The sequence below is a fragment of the Molothrus ater genome, chromosome 10 (genome assembly GCF_012460135.2).
Source record: "Molothrus ater isolate BHLD 08-10-18 breed brown headed cowbird chromosome 10, BPBGC_Mater_1.1, whole genome shotgun sequence".
In the NCBI taxonomy this organism is placed as follows: domain Eukaryota; kingdom Metazoa; phylum Chordata; class Aves; order Passeriformes; family Icteridae; genus Molothrus; species Molothrus ater.
In genome coordinates, this window is record NC_050487.2 from 24,807,788 (window position 1) to 24,826,244 (window position 18,457).

Below are 18,457 nucleotides of genomic sequence, written 5' to 3' on the forward strand. Positions count from 1 at the left end.
CCTGTTGCAGTGCAGTGCCCCTGCAGCACGGGGACAGCACCTGCCCCGTGGGTTGCAGTAGTGTGGGATGGCACATCCCTGGAAGTGTTCAAGGCTGGAGGGGGCTTGGAGCACCCTGGGGCAGTGGAAGGTGTCCCTGCCCATGCAGGGCGTGGAACAAGGTGGGTTTTAAGGTCCCTTCCAAGCCAAAGCGCTCTGGTTCTGTGATCAGTCGAAGGAAGATGCAATTTTGAGCACTCAGTAAGATGAAGGTGCCACAGGGCCCAGGCTAATGCAGTGCTGGGCAGCAGAGTTTGAGCAGGGGGAGCTCAGGAACAGGGAGAAGGGTACAGAAGGGGAGATGAGATGAGTCAGGCTTGTTTAGTTTGGGAAATCAAAGATTGAGAGGTGATGAGAGGCTGGCTCAGAGAGCATTGCAAAGGGAAAGCTCAGAGAGGAAAAGGCTTATTTGAGCTGATGGGGGAAGTTGGCACCAGAGCAAGTTGAAAATTGTCCACAAGTATATGAAACAGGCCCAGGAAAAACGAAGGTATTTTGTGTGGGAGATTGGCAGGTTTTGGAAAAATTGTTACAGCATTGTATTTGTGCTCTTTCTCTGAAGCTGTAAATGTGATTAGCAGGCAATGTATTGACTAATGGGAAATAAGGCTGGAGAACTCTCTGTGGTCCCAGTTCAATCCCTGTGTCCAGTGAACTTCAGCTACAAGCAGCAGTGCTCCCACTGCATTCAGGAGATGCTGCTGTACGTGGGTCAGGCTGCTCTCTGCTGGCTTTTAATGGTGCTTTGAGACACTTGCAGGCTGTTACACAAGCACTATTGATACACAGCTGTGGGGCTTTCCACGGGGCTCTGCTGGCTTGTCTTTAAATAATGACTGAGATTCATGTGTGTAATGAAGTACTGGGTGCATCCACATTGCCTAAGGCTCTCTCATCATTTCATAATTTTATTAAGAAAAGCTGCTAATGGCTGCATTTGCAGGATATTAAAATTCTTATCTGTTTATGTCTGAAATTTTTGGTTACAGAAGTGGAGGTTGCTGCTGTGCCTTGTACTCTGGGGAGTCTTATCTGCCCAGAAGCAAAAATGTCAGTTTTCTTCAGCAGCAGCAGCAGTGAGATACAGCAGTGCGTGTGCACACAGAGAATAACAGACCAGGGGCTGGGGTGAGCTGTTTTAGCAGTTTCTGCAGAACAGAGAAGACAAGCAATTAGAATGTTTGGAATAGCCTTGAGGACTTGATGAACCCACTTTCATTTCCTTCCTCTTGCAAGCAGTTCCAAAATACAAAGTAACAGCATCCCTCTAGGCTTGGAAGAAGAGATTTTTTTTTTATTTTATTTTTGCAGGGGTTTTAAGCTGTAAATGTGCATCATGTTTTGTTTGTTTGCTGGCAGTAACAATGTAGGAATGGCTGTGCTGTCAGAGCAAACATCCATTTAACTTTGCTGCTAGATGGTCGGGGCTAGAAGTATAAAGGGAAAAAAACCCAAAGTGTACAGAGCAGCCCTTCCTGTGGCTCCCAGTGCCTCCCAGTCAGCAAGGCAAGTACTTCCCCAGCCAAAACTGCATCTAGATAACTCCAGTTTTTTTCATTGCATCTGATAGTTTTATTTTTTTCCAGAAGATATTTGCAATTCATTTATGCTTGTGACCATCTGTGGGAATTAACCCCAAAACTTGTGGTGGTTGGTGTGAACCCTCTGGCTGAAGGGAAGCAGGGGTGGAGCAGGTTGTGTTTCACCTTGGAAAGGGAATTGCCTGGAAGGTGTGAGTGGGTCTGAGCCTGACAGGTGACACAGGTCCTTAAGTCATGTTGGGCACACCCTGGTGGCTTTGGCTGTCCAACATCCTGATGAGGAAACCACGGAGAGCCTCTCCTTGCTTCAGTGCCCTTAGACTATTGTGCCCAATGAGAAGATAAAATGCCTTCTGTTGTCCTTTTTTATGCAGTCAAATGGGCTATTTTGGTTATTGGAGCACAAGAGTTTTGGGGGAGCAGCCCTGGAGCTTTGCCAGATTGCACAACCCTTCAGGCCTGATGTTTGCTGATGGGCAGTGCTCTATAATTAGCCCTGCTGAAGCCTCGTGCAGGGCTGGGGGCACAGCTACAGATGCCAGCTGTGGGCTGCAGGATTCAGCCTTTTATGTGCAGCCGCTTCAGCTGGAGTTTCAGAATGGTTCTGGGAGAGCAGAACGAGTTGGGAGTGCAGGAATTTGTGTTTGGCTTCATGTTCTGATTTATGTGAAATATCCACAATCCATTTCTTGAGACAAACAGATGTAAATGGAAATGTGTTTGCTAGAAGAGCATTAAGGAATTAATGCATTGAAGTCCACTGAGGTTTAAAAAGGACCTGAAGTGCCTGAAGAAACTCTCTCTGCTTTGTTCAAGAACTGTGTCTGTCTCTGCATCTGTTAATGAAAGGAGGAGTCTCATGTGGGATCCGTCTCCAGACAATGTTTCAGGTCCTTGTGTTCTAATGCCAAGTATTTTTCCCTTTTAATTTTTGTGTGTTTCTCAGCTTTCCGTAGAACCATGTCTTCATTAACGATAAATGAGTTGATAAAAGCTTTAATCTGATAAAAATGACAAGTTTTCTGTGCAGCTGATACAAAGTTTTATTCATTGCTGGCTGGCTTTTCACAAGGAGATTGTCTCACAGTTCAGATCTAAGATTACACTTGGAAGATGATTATGAAGATGTTGTTATCTCCTTATTTCATTATCTATTCCCTGTAAGAGGTGTTAGTTCTCTAATCAGCTTTTCTTGCTCTTTAGCAGAATTAGGCTTTGTGCTGGTTTCCAGCTATTTTGACAGTGATAAAGGAAAACCCAATGAGCTAGAAAATGAACCTTCCTCTGATGCTGTAATTTCCAAACTGTTAGTTAAATCATATTCTCATTTATTGGAAAATGGATATTTTGCAGTAGAACTTGCAGGGTTGTGTCTCTGTCCAGTAATCTGAGCCTCGTGAGGTGTGGGCAGGAAACTCAAGCGGGAAAAACGGGCGTGGAGGTGAGGCTGTTACTGTTCCTGCCAGACCTTAGCTGGGACTGTGCAGCACCCCCAGGACAGCAGGGGTGGCTGAAAAGATCTTGTCTTGCAGTGATCATTGATGTCAGTCAGCTACAGGTAAAGGGAAATGAGGTTTTGTTCCAAAGCTGGTTTGTCACCATCGCCCCTGGCACTGCTGGAACTGTGCGAGCTGTGGCCCTGCAGAGCATTCCCAGCAGCAGCCTGGGAGCCCTGGGAGCAAGGGAAAAGCCAAGCCAACTGACAGGGCTTGGGATTGCATGCAAAACCTGGCTTGACACTGAGGAGTTGTCATGGGGATTGATTTTGGAGTTTTTTTGAAGTTGAATAAACCTACAGGTCCTCTTATACCATTTGGCACCTGTCAACTGAATTACACAACATCTTCATTTGTTTGCTGTAATGTTCTTCTAACCTATATAACATGCTTGAATTTCTAAAGACATGTAGCATTTAGGCACAGTCTGGTTTTAAAAGGAAGCTTATTTTGGAGACAAAATAATGAAGAGTGTATTGGTGATTGTGTAAGGTTTCTTACAGAGCAGCTGTGGCATTGAAGGTGCTTGTGTGTAGCTTGTATTATAATTAACAGAACAGTAGGAGTGTGAGTAATTTGCATTTAACACATTATCAAGTGCAATCTGATATATCAATAATTAAACTGTACAGCAGTGACAGTTTATTTTTTGTTGCTGAACTGCATAATTTCAATGCACAGGCATTGGTAGCTGTCTAGAGGCCTCACAGTGGTGATTTCAGCCATGAACGTGGTGAGCTGAGAACCAGAGCTGGGGTAGCACCGTGGCCGCCCCATTTCCCTTGCTCAGCCTGGCAATGGGTGACACTCCCTCCTCAGAGTGGGACTTGTGCCCCCTCCTGCCATGCCCACCTGACAGTGCCACTAGAGCCACAGCTGAGCAGCCAAGAGATCCTGCAGTGGGTCTGGGGTCTCATTTCACAATTCCAGGGTGCTGGACGTGGTCCATGGACACCCCACAGAGTGCTGAGCTCCATCGTGGGGGCTGTGGGAAGGCTCTCTGCATTACCAACAGCTAAGAAATAATGATTTCTCAGGAAGTAAAACATGTCAGCTCCACTTGGATTTTGTCTCCCATGCCACTGAAGTTCTGCAGGCATGTGGAACTATGAGGGGTGGTTTTTTGAGTGGTTTTTATTTGTTTTCCTCCTCTGTCACGTTGTCTCTCATGTAACTTTTTCCTGGCCTGTGCTTGACAAATTCTGTCTCTTTTATTGCTGTCACAATGTTTAGGAATACAGCTGGGAATTCCTTTGGTGTGCTGATGTAAATGTCACAGTGGAAGAGCCAGCTGAAGAGGGAAAGAATTAGAAAATGCAATAAATGAAAGATGTGAAGCATTGTATGTGGAGCTGACTTCGTTCTCGCTGTGCTTTCCAGCCCTGCAAGCCCTTGGGCTCCGTTGTAAGGAAGTGCAATTTCTGCAGGTCTGAATGCTTCTGCCCGTTGTTCACACTGCCTGTGACCCCCTGGTTTCAGGAGCACTGCGATGCCTTAAACCAGCCCAGGGTTTTGCCAGGGGCACGGGGGGGTTTCTGTAGCTGCTGGCAGAGTTTGTGCTCAGCACCTCCCAGGGCACTCCTGCTCCTTGCTCCTTGCCCTGCTCAGGGGTGCACAGCCCGACCTGAGTGCATTTGGCCTGTCCCTGCAGGGTGGCTGTTCCCGGAGGTAGGGACAGTGGGACAGCGGCGGGACGAGGGGCACGGAGCCGGGGCAAAGGCACACAAAGGTGCTGGGGGCTTCTCCCCTCCGGCTGCAGATGCGGGGGTTACTCTGGAGCGGGCTTGGGTTTCCCCTCCCGCATTCAGCCTGCGTCACTCCGCCGCTCCTGAGCCGGACTGTGGCAATCCCTGCCCGCCCCGCGCCCCGCTGGGAGTCCCTGCGCTTCCCGGGGCCGGCCACGCTCCGAGCCCGGAGCCCGGAGCGGTGCCCGGAGCCCCTTGCGGAGCCCGGAGCGGTGCCGTGCCCGGAGCCCTTGGCGGAGCCCGGAGCCCTCGCGGTGCCCGGAGCCCTTAGCGGAGCCCGGAGCCCTTGCGGTGCCGTGCCCGGAGCCCTTAGCGGAGCCCGGAGCCCTTGCAGAGCCCGGTGCCCCTGCGGAGCCCCTTGCGGAGCCCCTCGCGGAGCCCCTCGCGGTGCCGTGGCCGGAGCCCTTGGCGGAGCCCGGAGCGCTGCCGTGGCCGGAGCTCTTAGCGGAGCCCCTCGCCCCTCGCGGAGCCCGGAGCGCTGCCGTGGCCGGAGCCCTTAGCGGAGCCCCTCGCCCCTTGCGGAGCCCCTCGCCCTCGCGGAGCCCCTCGCGGTGCCGTGGCCGGAGCCCTTGGCGGAGCCCCTCGCCCCTTGCGGAGCCCCTCGCCCTCGCGGAGCCCCTCGCGGTGCCGTGCCCGGAGCTCTTAGCGGAGCCCCTCGCCCTCGCGGAGCCCCTCGCGGTGCCGTGGCCGGAGCCCTTGGCGGAGCCCCTCGCCCCTCGCGGAGCCCGGAGCGCTGCCGTGCCCGGAGCTCTTAGCGGAGCCCCTCGCCCCTTGCGGAGCCCCTCGCCCTCGCGGAGCCCGGAGCGCTGCCGTGGCCGGCGCTGTGTGCGGGGCCGCGGGAGCAGCGCCGCCCCGCAGCTGCAGCACGGGCAGATGCTCCCGCGCAGCCTGCGCTCCTCCAGCGTGAGCGGAGTTACCTGCTCTCCCCTCTGGATTTGTGCTGTCGATCACCGAGGGCTCCTGGCTCATCCTGAGGAGTGGTGCTCGGCTGTACTTCCAAGGATTGCTTGGCTCTGAAGACATGAAGATCAAACTGAGCCTTTCCCGAAGGGAGAATTTCCATTCTGCTTGCCAATAATGCCCGAGTTACAAATTTAATGGCAGACCTTGAAGTATATAAAAATTTAAGTCCAGAAAAAGGTAAGGATGTTTGAGTTTGGAATTGCCATAGGATGAGCTGGTAGTGTGTCTGCAAATAGTTATAGAAAAATCAGGTAACTTAACCCTTGGGTTTGGTAAATTGCAGTGTTTATGTGGACATTGTCGGTATAACAAGTGTGTATCTATTCCTGAATGTTTAACAAGAAAACGTGGTGGGTTTGTATTGACTTGAAAGTCAAGTCAATTTCCCTATGAAAACATGTAGCTTGTGTTTGAGATACTGCTCTTTTGATGAGAACAAACTGCACTTCTGTGTTAGCCTAAATTATTACAAATGTGTTTGCCTTGAATGAAAACATTCTTGACCTTTTCATCTGTTGGGAATTTTGCTGTGGCTTTCAGTGGAGAAGAGTTTGTTGGGTTTTTTTAGTAGCACTTATAAATAGTATAGCACATTTTCAAGTGGTATGTAAAATTTGAATGAAAGCACTGGATAAAATATGTCTTTCCAAGAATTGCAGGAGATGGCACAAAAAAGGAAGACATCTTGAATAACTTTCTTCAGTATCTTGTAGTTTATAACATCTAATATTTTTCAGTTTAAGTCAGTGCTGAATGGAAAGTGGCAGTTAGCTTAAGCCTCTAAGTGGATAGAGAGTGAACGCTGTAGAGAGAAGGAAAAATCATGGTAGATTCAAGTTAATTTTTGTATTTTGCTCATCCTTAAGGATGTTGGATTATGTTCTTTTAAGGAAAACACTTAGAAAATACATTTAGCCATAAGAGCTTTCTTGCCAGAATTGTGTAGTTCAGAAGAAATTTTTTTGACCAGATTGTCTGTAATTTAAAATCAAACAAGCTAATCTAAAATAAAGCCATCAAAAGTCATGCATTATACTTTGAAATATCATCTTTCCCGTTATAAGATGCCAGAAAATTTCAGGGCAGTGTTGGCAGTTGATACTTTTTTTCCTTTGTATCTGTCATAGTTGATTTTAGTAGATATTTTTTATCTGCTGGAGGTCTCTGGGAATAGGGACAGAGGCTATTTTAGGCAAAAGTGAGTTATTTGAGGATGCCCTGCGGGGAGGGCTGCCTGAGCTGTGGTGCCAAGGGCTGCTGGTGTTGGGTACCCGGAGCTCTCCATGGAGCTCTGCTGGCCGTGGCTAAAGGAGGGCAGGTGTTACTCCATCTGCCTTCCCAGGTGCAGCAGGTAATGGATATGGCCCCACTGAATAATTCACAGCAGCCAGCGCTCCTGGAGGGGCTGGGACAGGCCTGCAAGGAGAGCATCGGGTTCAGGTTTTGAATCTCGTGGCCCTGTATGTGTGGGTAAGCACATTCCACGCTGGAGAGCACAGCTGAGGGTGGAGTTCTGCTCCAGGTCACTCTGCAGTCCCTTCCTCACCCAGATGTGACAGCAAGGCCAAATGCCAGCTGGTCATCCTTGGCTGTGGCAGTGCCATCTCTGTGTGTGGGGAGGGCAGCCAGGGCTGTAGAGCTGTGAGTGGCTGTCCCTGCTGTCCCTGGCTGTCCTGGGGTGTCCCTGGCACTGAGGTTTGGCCGCTCAAAGGTGGGGTCATGGCCGGGCTCCCCCTGTAGCAGGGATGATGGCACTGCCCTGTTTAATGTCCTTATTAGTGCTGCTTTGAGACTCCTGTGCCTGCAGCTGGCCAGACATCTGTCCAGGCACTGGCTGCTGGCTCTGGAATCCTGGTATGTAAGGGAATTAGCCTGGAACAGCAAACTGGTCTGAGTGGATACGGAGGGCACCAATCTCCTGGGGAGAACTTGGTCATCCACAGGTTTCATTCCAGTAACAGCTTAAATCTGTCTCAGCATTAAATGCACTCACAAGAAGGTAGCACATGCACATGGCAGCTTTGGCAGGTGGAGAGCCTCCAGATGGTTTGGTGCATCCTGAGGAGGTTGCCCCGTGTTGCCCTGAGTGTCACAGTGGGGCACCACCAAGTGTCCCTCATGGCCCTGCTGAGGGTGCTGCAGCTGGACGCTGATGGCTCCAGGGGCAGTGTCTCACAGGCTCTGCAGAGGATGTGGCTGGCCAGGGAGTAACTAGGTTATGTGCTAGTTGTTAGTTATGTGCTCACTTGCTAACTGCTTAGTGTTCGTGGGTTTGGTGCTTATGAATGAAATCTACTCGTTTCAGTAAATCCACAGAACACTGTCATGGTGTTAGGGGAAACGTTGTGGTCGTTTTTGTCATTTGCTGAAGAACTGCTGTCTTTCCAAAACCCTGGGGCATAGATGAGAATTGTTGAGGGAACTCCTTCAGTGCTTAGCTGGAGCCTGAGCTGCCCCAGTGCCACACTGGGCTCAGTGGTGGCACACAGCAGCCTGGGGACACCAGGGGCTGTGAGCAGAACGTGCTGACAGAAACCTTCCCAGCTCTGTCCAGCACTGAGCTGGCTGCAAGGGGTGTGTGTGTGCTGGCTTTTCCTCTTTCCTCCAGCAGCTGGTGCCTCAGGGAGCACGTGCTGCTCGTGTCCCCTTGCCTGACTGAAGTGGGAGCTGTGAGGAGCCCGAGCTGGCTTTTCCCTGGCTGTAGGGCAGGGAGCTGGAGCCTGTGCTGTGGCAGGTTATCAATACAGCAGAGAACAGGCTCACAGGTGTTCCCACGTTACCGACAGAAACATTGATCAGCCTGGAACTCAGATGCACAAACCAGCATCATTTTCAGTAATAAAATCACTTTGGTGTTTGAGACTGTCAGTTCATTGTTTGCCCACAGATGACTCACTGTCGGTGACTTGCACCGAGGTAATTTAAAATAGAATAGATAAACATGTTTCTTTAGCAAGATGACTATTTCTGAGGAGGGTGAATAAATCAGTTCATATCATCTGTTGCACTGCAGTCTCCATTCATTACTTTTAAAGGTTAATTAACTTCACCTTCCATTCTGTTCTGCTTTTTTCCCCTCTTCCTAGTCTGTAGCCGAGCCCCAGATGTGGCTTTGTTTGGCAGCCTAGAGGGAAGCAGTGCTCCCTGCAGCCTGGCCCCAGGTGCAGCTGCTCCTGGGCCCTGTCAGCAGGGCACTCCCCTCCCAGGAGGTGCTGCCACACGTGGCTGTTTGCTGATCAACCTGCAGACATCAGAGCTGGCTGGCACAGTTCATCCTCTGCACGTCTCTGTGTGGGCACAGGAGTGAGCTCTAGGAACGGCCTTTTGGTGGTGGTTTTTTTTTTCCTATTTTTTGTTAAATTGGTGAAGTTCAGTGGGAGGTGTGACATACAAAGGGCGGTGTGGTGAATGAGGAGGCCTGCCCTAGCTCAGTGTGTTGTGGTGGGAATCGTATTTGTTGCATCATACAACACAGGGAGGCTGAGAACAAGATCTGATTCACTGGTGTATGATCCTTATTTAGGTACTTACTGATTTTTTTAGAGGGCAGATATGGGATTCTGGCAGAGAAAGAGCTCGTGGCCCACTGCTCTCCACCTCTGCATCCAGAGGCACAGCTCCTGGGGTGCTCAGAGTGCTCTCTGCCAGTGGGGAGGCCTCAAAGGAGGAGCCCCTGGCACTGCAGAGGTGCCTCAGCTGCAGTGAGGGAGGGATTGCCCTCCTGAGCAGAGATTCCCCAGCCTGGGGAGCCCTGGGGTTTCCTTTGGGGACATGGACACAGACCTGGGGACGGTGCCTGGTGCTCCGGGCCATGGTCACACAGGGGGAGGATGCTGAAAGCCACCCTGGATCTGGCACAGTGACACCACACACCTGTGTGCTCGTGCTCCCCTTGGCAGGGGCAGCGGAAACTCTCCTCCTCCTCCTCCTCCTCCTCCCTTTCTTCCCACCTCCTGCTTTTTCCACTTTCTGGAGTGTCATAATCGACTGCTGTGCCCTCCCTGCTGAGGGATCCTCGGGGAAGAAAGAGGATTAGGATGTGCAAACTTCACTGTGTTTGCTTAATAAATCTGTGCTCCTTGTTCACCCCATTGATGTGACAATGTGCCTTGGCACTTGGCCATGGCTGTGCTTAAACGATTGTGCTTTTCAGTGTTGACAAAGGACTAATTCCATAGTCCTAATGGAAAACGTACAGTCCTCAGCCACGCCGTGCTGCTGTGGCACCAGGGCTCTCACAATGCACAGCTCTGGAGGAGTTGTTTCTGAAGAAAGGATGAAACCTGGGCTAATTGCTTGAAGATAATAAGTGGAACTTTGCTGAGCTGGCAGAAGGAGGGGTCCTTGGGCAGGGCTGGAAAATATGCATTATTCATGGTGTCCAACAGGGCAGCACAGCCCCTGTAAAAGAGGCTCTGGCCTGGCAGGACATTTCTGCACTGCACAGTGCTCTGTGAAGTCTCAGTGAGGGAACAAAGCTTGTCATTAAGGACCATTCAGGCTCTTTTTGGATTAGACTGTAGTGCCAAGCTTTTGTTTGGATACTTCTGGTTCCTTTCTGATCTCTAAGAGCAAAAGAGGAGGGGCCCTCAGTCTGGGAAGGAGCTCTGGGTTCTCCCATGGCAAGAATAACTAAGGGTTGTCAGGGATCAGCTTGAAAAGGTGAAGAGCAGAGACCTTTCACTTGTAATGTGAAAATAAGATGAGTTACTGGTCATCCTGGAAGCACTGAGCCCACAGTGTCAATAGGGGAGGCTGAAAGAGCAGTTCCTGTGAAATATGTGTTACTCAGACATGACTTCTGGGAGCTGCTGCTCCCAAGTTTTTGCATTTGTTTTGGGTTATTTTGAAAGAAAAAAAGACACCATCAGACAGTTCTCAGACTTACAAAGAGCTGAAACATGCTGATAGATTTTGGCTGTGCTTGGGGTTGTTTCTCCACTCTGGATAGTGAGTGGTTTTGCTCTTAAGCTTCACCCCTTTTTTGTTTGCATATTATTAATGACTTTACAAGCACGAGCTGCTTCCCAGAGTCAGTGATTTCCTTTTATTAGACATCATTCAGTTGTTTTGAGTAGTCTCAACTTGTGTTTGGTTACTTGTGTTGATGCTCTGCATCTCCAGGGCTGAGATGAATTGCCTGTGCCCTTTTCAGCCTCTGGTGTCTCTGCTGGTGCTGTGTGGCTTCCTCAAGGGTTTCTTGGGAAATGCAGAAGCGTGCGGGATTGATTGTCCATCTCATGTCCATGGACTTCCCAGAGATTACCATTAAACCCGCTGTAAGAAGCTTACTGTGAAATTCGTGAGGCTGGAAGAGCTGCTGTGAGGCAAATTAAACTGGCATAAAATATGAGCTGTGGCTGTTTAAACCAAACCCCAATCCTGCCTGGGGCCCTGCAGTGCCCCAGACCTGCATCTGCCCTCTGTGCCCCCCGGGCTCTTTGGCTGTTATGTAACCCCCAACAATCAGCACCCTGAGGGCATTAGTGCTGCTCTGTGGGATTTAGATGAAATGTGCTCGCTGGGTGGGCCTGGCAGAGAATGTGTTTAATGGCATTACTGGGAGGGCAGACTTGGTGCCCAGGGTGGGGGAATGATGCAGGACAGGGCATGAGGAGAGAGCAGACAGCTGAGAACACGGTGGGGCTCTGGGGTTTGCTTTGGGCTTGGCTTGGATCCGGGCTATTTTCACTGCGGGACAGGACAGTGCAGCTGTGTGCTGGTCTCCAGTGCAGGGGTGGGGGCTTTTTTGGGAAGGACCTTTCAGATAATGAAATCCAGCCATCAGCCCAGCACCACCACAGCGTCCAACACTAAACTGGGTCCTCAGGAGCCACATCCACTCATTTTTTCACATGCTCCAGGGACAGCGACCCCACCACTGCCCTGGGCAGCTGTGCCAGGGCCTCACAGCCCTTCACAAAATCCATAGTAAACCCCAAAATACTGAGTGCAGGGGAGAAGAGCGGCTGCTGCAGTTAGAAAAGGAACGGCATTTCATGGGTACCTTTTATCTCTTCAAGCTAAATGTTGGCTTAATGCAGTTGATGCCTATCATTTAGAAACCCAGTTTATATCCTCTTTCATAATTATACTTCTCAGTGTTTGGTAATGCTCTTTATACCTTGTTTAATCTTTTTGTTTTGTCAGATGGCTGTAACAGTAAGTCCATAAAAGCAAGAGGAGACCAGACCTTTTGTCATTTGAAATATTAATTTTTAAACATACAGGAAAATAAAAGAACTGTTTGTGGATGGCAATAAGAAATTTGTTTTGATCTTTAAGTAAAATTATCTGTCTCACAAGAGAGGTGAGACAGGTAATTCCTTTTGCTGTATACTCTTGGCAGTAGAGTTGTGCTGCTAATGCAAAGGTAATAGTGTTTTCTTGAATAACTAAACCCCAAAATATAGTAGCAAAAATTAGCCAGGATATTTATTTAACCTCAGAGAACATGTTTTATGGGAGGGAGTGTTTGTTTCACTGCAGGGATGTGCCCTGTATAGCAAAATGCTCTTGTGTTTGCTGAAAAGTGCTGCTCAGTGGAATGTCTTACTTCCCCAAATAATTTCCTCTGGTATCACCTGCAGGGTCCTGCACAGCCTGGAGTCCTTGTGGTGAGGCACCAGGCAGGCAGAAGTGCACTCACCAGTGTGACTGCTGGGATTAAATGAACTTTGAAGCAGAGAATTCCCAGCTCCCAGGATGCAGGGAACAGCTGTGGCTCCGAGCCATGGGGGCTTGTGGGGATCCTGGGGGCTGGTGCTGAGCCATCCCTGGGTGTCAGAGGATAACCTGAGGGCACGGGGAGGGATTAGGGGCACGGGGACAGAGGGTGGCATGAGGGGATGCAGGGTGGCACAGGGAGACGGAGGGTGGCACAAGGGGATGGAGGGTGGCACAAGGATGGAGGGTGGCACAAGGGGAGGGAGGGTGGCACAAGGATGGAGGGTGGCACAAGGACGGAGGGTGGCACGGGGATGGAGGGTGGCACAAGGGGATGGAGGGTGGCACAAGGGGATGGAGGGTGGCACAAGGATGGAGGGTGGCACGAGGGGATGGAGGATGGCACAAGGATGGAGGGTGGCACAAGGATGGAGGGTGGCACAAGGGGATGGAGGGTGGCACAAGGGGATGGAGGGTGGCACAAGGGGATGCAGGGTGGCACAAGGGGATGGAGGGTGGCACGGGGATGGAGGGTGGCACGAGGGGATGGAGGGTGGCACGAGGGGATGGAGGGTGGCACAGGGAGACGGAGGGTGGCACGAGGGGATGGAGGGTGGCACGAGGGGATGGAGGATGGCACGGGGATGGAGGGTGGCACGGGGGATGGAGGGTGGCACGGGGATTCAGGGTGGCATAGGGACAGAAGGTGGCACAAGGGGATGGAGGGTGGCACGGGGATTCAGGGTGGCCCAGGGATGGAGGGTGGCACGAGGGGATGGAGGATGGCACGGGGATTCAGGGTGGCATAGGGACAGAGGGTGGCACGAGGGGATGGAGGATGGCACAAGGATGGAGGGTGGCCCAGGGATGGAGGGTGGCCCAGGGACAGAGGGTGGCACGGGGATGGAGGGTGGCACAAGGGGATGGACAGTGGCCCAGGGATGGAGGGTGGCACAAGGGGATGCAGGGTGGCATGGGGACGGAGGGTGGCACAGGGGGATGGAGGGTGGCACAAGAGGATGGAGGGTGGCACAGGGATGGAGGGTGGCATGGGGACAGAGGGTGGCACAGGGGGATGGAGGGTGGCCCAGGGACGGAGGGTGGCACGGGCTGGTTTGGGGATTAGTGCCGTGGAGTGGCCGCAGCTGCCCAGCAGTGCCAGCTCAGTGGGCAGCGAGAGCAGCGTGGGCAGGGGCACCCCCAGAGCTGCCTGGCACCCGGCTCTCAGGGCCAAACCGGGCTCTGCTCCTGGCCTCAGAGGCCTGCCACGTGCTGGGCAGCGTGGCCAGCCCAGAGAGGGTCGAGCTGGCACAGGTGGGTTTGTGCCTGGTTTACCCTCGGGTACAGAAGCAGCTCCTCCTGTAAGGAGAGGTTTGTGTTAGGAGTGATTCTCTTGGCTGCACTAGATTAAAAAGGGCTATTTGAATTCAGGTCTGTGTTGCTTTAAAGGTTATTTTGGGAGGAAGAAAAGTAGACTGGTCTTTCATTATTAAATCCCGTTAAACTCCAGGATGTCTGTTGGGATGATTTTAGACTGTCAAGTTTGCATAACTCTGCAAACAGAAGTGAATGTAGTTTTCAGGGGTTTTTAATTTTAAATTAAAGCTTCAACTATCATAGAATCATGGAATGGTTCACTGGTTCACCCAGTTCCAGCCTTCTGCCATGGGCAGGGATACCTTCCTTACACACTGCATAAGCATAATTTTTTATTTAAACTTCCAGATTAATTTTCTTTGATCTTGTAACATAAACTACATTATGTTCTAGTTTAATTTAATTCATTTTCAGACTTTGAGCAAAAAATGCACAGCTAGTCCTTGTGTTAGAAGAATATATTTTAATGGGAATCATGTCTTGCTTCCCCAAATTTTAATCTATGTCTGCATTGAGGAGCTGCTTCATTTACTCTGTATTCCTGGTTTATCTACAGGATTAGATGTTTTTCTGGAACCAGCTTCCCTATTCCTTAGTGAAATCCTTCCTGAACTGCTCTTCTGGAGCTTTATTCTGCCCTGCACCGCTCAATACCTTCCCTGATTCAGATGCTAATGTGTGGCGTCTGGCAAGGGACCGGCATTAGCATACTGAGAATAGATTTGAAAAAGACCTTTTTTATTTGCGTGCTTATATTTTATAAATAGCCTGAAGGGGAGGATGGGGTGTTTTGTAAATGGTTTGCAGAGCTGAGATCCAGTGGGCTCGTGATTGCTGTGGCATTTCCATTACCCCAGTCCCTTTCGAAGGTGGAGCCTTTGTTATTAACACCTACACAGCAGGAATGATGCCGTGAACTCTTTGTTTTTTTTTTTTAATGTTTACTATTCTTTAAATGTTTGCATTCTCATGGTACTTCCTTGGAATTCGGAAATTGCAAGCAGCAAAGATGGTGCTCCCTGGGGCACTGGACCTGCTGCAGGTGGGGTTTGGGAGTGGAGGCTGTTGAGATATTGGGTAGGAACTGGGTTTCTTCCACTTTGTAAAGGAAAGTGTTTTAAAATCTATTCCCTGTGACTGAAGTGTGCCTGAAGCATGAATGTGACTGCACCCATAACAATTCCAAATGTGATGTAGAAATGTTGAAGCAATTGAAATGGTGAAGAAGGAACTGGATTGCCTTTTATAGTTTTTGTTTTCCCCCACGGTTTTGTTGGCTGCAGTTACCTGACTGTGGCCCATTCTCTGCTTTTCTTGTATTGAATAAATGTGATCTTCTCCCTTCTGCCTTTTGCTGGCTGTCCTCAATGGCATCTCAGTGAAACCGGGCTGGGATTTTTTCTCTGAAACTGAGCTGGTGCTAATAGAGAGACTTATGTGAGAATTAGATCTTTTTGTAAGACTTTCACTAGTCACTGCTAGCCTTAGGTGCAAAGAAGCAGATTTTCTGTGTGGAGTAGCTCGTTGCTAAGCCTCTTACTGAGCTAAAGGCCTGCTGGAGTGATCTCTCTGTTAGTGAAATCAAAGGTGCCAGGCTGATGGAGCAGGGCACGTTTGTGTACTCACACTCACAGGGGTGACTTCCCTCATTGCTGTGCTGGGACAAGTCCTGTTTGTCTTGGTAGGAGTCCAAGGCAAACCTGATCTAGACTCAGTTCCACAGAGAAAGGCTGGCTCTGCCAAGAAAAGGCATTCCTGTGTGGATGTACATAGGGACTTTTAGAGACTACTTTTGCTTCAGTTCATCTTTCTTCTCTCAGGTTCGGAGTTTTCCATCCCTTGTGGTGTAAATGTTTGTCTTCCTGGTACTTTGTGCATCTTCAGATAGATCCAAGTTAATGCTGCCCCAGCCAACATGTGGATGTGGTCTAACATCTCCTTCTGGCTTGATTTATGTCACATTTCTGGTTTATTTAAAGCCCTTCCAAACTCACCTTCATTCAGTGTGTGCTGGTCCAGGGGGTGCCATTATTTATGGACATAATGAAGGACACATTTATTGCACTCACGTGAGGCTTTCAGAAGAATTTGGTTCTGTTCAGCTCAGCCTCAGTCCCCTCCTTCCTCCAAAAAGAGAACTCAGGAAAAAGACTCCTGATGGGGTTTATTCCATGTGGGGTTTGCTTTGCCAGCTCCTGGTGAGTGAGGGAGCCAGGGGAGGTCATTGCACTGCCCAGGGCTGTTCAGCCCTGGTTTCCTCAATGTTTAGATGCTGCTCTGACTGCCTGTGAGCGTGTCAGAGCTGTTGGGAGAATAAATAAATAAATCCCAGCTCTGGCAGAGGAGTGGGAGTGTGGGTTAGTCTTTGCTGTGACACTGAGGAGCACTGGAGAGAGAAGAGCTGGAGAGAGGATGGGTGATAAGAAATAAAGACAGACCCAGAGAGTTTATTTGGGAGCCAGCCAGAGTGTAAACAAATCACCCAGGGAGATGAATTTGGAGTGATACCAAGTGAGGAGAGGCTGTGAACGGATAAAACCAGAAGGTAATTTAAGAGCATGAATATATACTGAGATCAAGAGGAAATCTTATCTTGATCCTTGTGTTTGGAAGGCTGCAGGAGGGAGGATGGGAGGTGAAATGGAAGAAATGGGTTTATTTTAGTCAAAACACAGAGGAGGAATAAAGCCTTATCATTCGGAGGGGACGGGTGGATAAAAGGAAATCATCCCAGTGTGAGTTGGAAGGTCGGTGGCAGCATGGAGAAGGTGTGAATGTGTCTGTGTCATTCTGTGAGCAGCTCTGCCAGTGTCACAGCATGAGGGACAAACTCCAGGGCTACTGAGCCCAAAGGACTGCGGGGTTTGAATGAGCATCTCACCAGTCCAAGTACACGGAGTGCCGGGGTTTAAATTACAGCACTGTGTGCAGTAATAGAAAAAATGTAAATAAGATGAGCATGAAACAACTATAAAATGTTTTCCTTCAACATAGATGAAAGTTTTCTTTGCCTCCTTTGTTGTGAGGGTGTTCAGACAGATGAGCTGTTCCATTTTCCTGTGTGCAGAAGGTGGCAGTGAAGAAAGAATAGTCTCCCAGCACTGCCCACTTTCTGTCACTGGAGGTTCAGGTCAGAGCTGGGGCGTGCCTGGCAGATGCTGGGCAGCCCGTTAGCCATGGCATTAGGGGGTGAGGTGGCCGTTCAGCTGAATTTGTTCTGCTCTGCCTCACACAGTTGAAAGATGCATGAGTGTGATGCAGTCTGGGACGCAGATGGTGAAGCTGAAGAGTGGAACCAAGGGGCTGGTCCGTCTCTTCTACCTGGACGAGCACAGGACCTGCATCCGATGGAGGCCCTCCCGGAAGAGCGAAAAGGCAAAAAGTAACCTCCTCATGTTTCTTCTAATTTTGGGGGCAGTTCAGTGTTAGAGTGTGACTTACAGAGCCACACAGGGACTCGTGGGCTGATGGGAGATGCTTGGTCTCGCCCCTGCACTCCCTTTCTGTAGCCTCAGCCCTGTGATGTTCCAGGCAGTGCTCAGAGCCTCTGGGGCAGCCGGCACGTGGCACAGCCATGGCAGGGAAACATTCAGTCCAACAGGGCTTTGGGATGTGAAGATGTAACATTAATAAAGTTTAATGCCTCTGAGCCTGAATAACTCAGAACTGGGAGAAGCAGGAAGAGGCTGGCTGGCTGTCCCAGCGTGGCCTGTGGCTTCCCTTTCCCCCCAGTTGTCATCGACTCCATTTACAAAGTCAGCGAGGGCCGGCAGTCGGAGATCTTCCACCGCCACGCCGAGGGCAGCTTCGACCCCAGCTGCTGCTTCACCATTTACCACGGCAACCACCTGGAGAGCCTGGACCTGATCACGTCCAACCCCGAGGAGGCTCGCACCTGGATCACGGGGCTCAAGTACCTCCTGGCCGGGATCAGCGACGAGGACTCGCTGGCCAAGCGCCAGAGGACGCACGACCAGTATCCTTTGGGGGGCCAGGCCTCCTCCTGGCTCATATTCCTGCCTTGGTTTCCAGGCACCTCAGCACAGCCTGTCCTTTCTCCTCCTATTAAGTGACCAAAGCCCTTCCACTGATTGCGATGGAAACCTGAGCAATAGGTTTGACACGGACACTTCTGTGTGTGATAAAGCATGGGCTGTGCCTTGGGGACTGGATCAAACTGCATGGGAGTCAGGGGATAGGCTTGCATTTTGTTAATGAATTCCTTTTTGAAGGGGAGAACCAGTTATTTCTAGTTATCTCAATATCTCAGTAACTCCTGGCCATCTCTGTTGCTCTTGTGTAAGTCAGATGCCTGTGTCCTTTCCAGCTTCCATCGTTTGTCAGGAGCACAAATCCTTAAAGCTCCTTAAATGTTTGTTGTAGCCCAGTAGCCAAAGAGAACCTCATGTTCTCTGAATATTTTCTTCATGTGCCTTTTTTTTTCCAATAGTTTTTTTCACAACAGTGATGACTAAAATGTTATACACAAAGAACACTCTTCCCCCAAAAACCAAACCCCAAGGCCATCTTAATTAAAATTGTAACCTATCTGTTCTTCTGCCTCATGGAACTCTCCAGTGGTACTCCTGGAGAATATACATATTTCAGGTATTTTTAATTTATATCTCCC

General features: G+C 50.1%; 1 protein-coding gene across 3 annotated transcripts in view; it reads left to right on the plus strand.

Moving 5' to 3' along the window:
* Nucleotides 1–18,457, plus strand: part of PLCH1 (phospholipase C eta 1) — a 57,839-nt gene that overhangs the window by 13,677 nt on the left and 25,705 nt on the right. For 2 of the 3 annotated variants that reach the window (XM_036389178.2, XM_036389181.2), the window contains exons 3-4: nucleotides 17,063–17,209; nucleotides 17,560–17,803. In XM_036389178.2, coding sequence (XP_036245071.1) covers nucleotides 17,063–17,209; nucleotides 17,560–17,803 — 391 coding nt within the window. Of the gene's footprint in view, nucleotides 1–5,812; nucleotides 5,962–17,062; nucleotides 17,210–17,559; nucleotides 17,804–18,457 lie in introns of those variants that run through there. The other variant, XM_036389180.2, reaches the window with a different exon arrangement.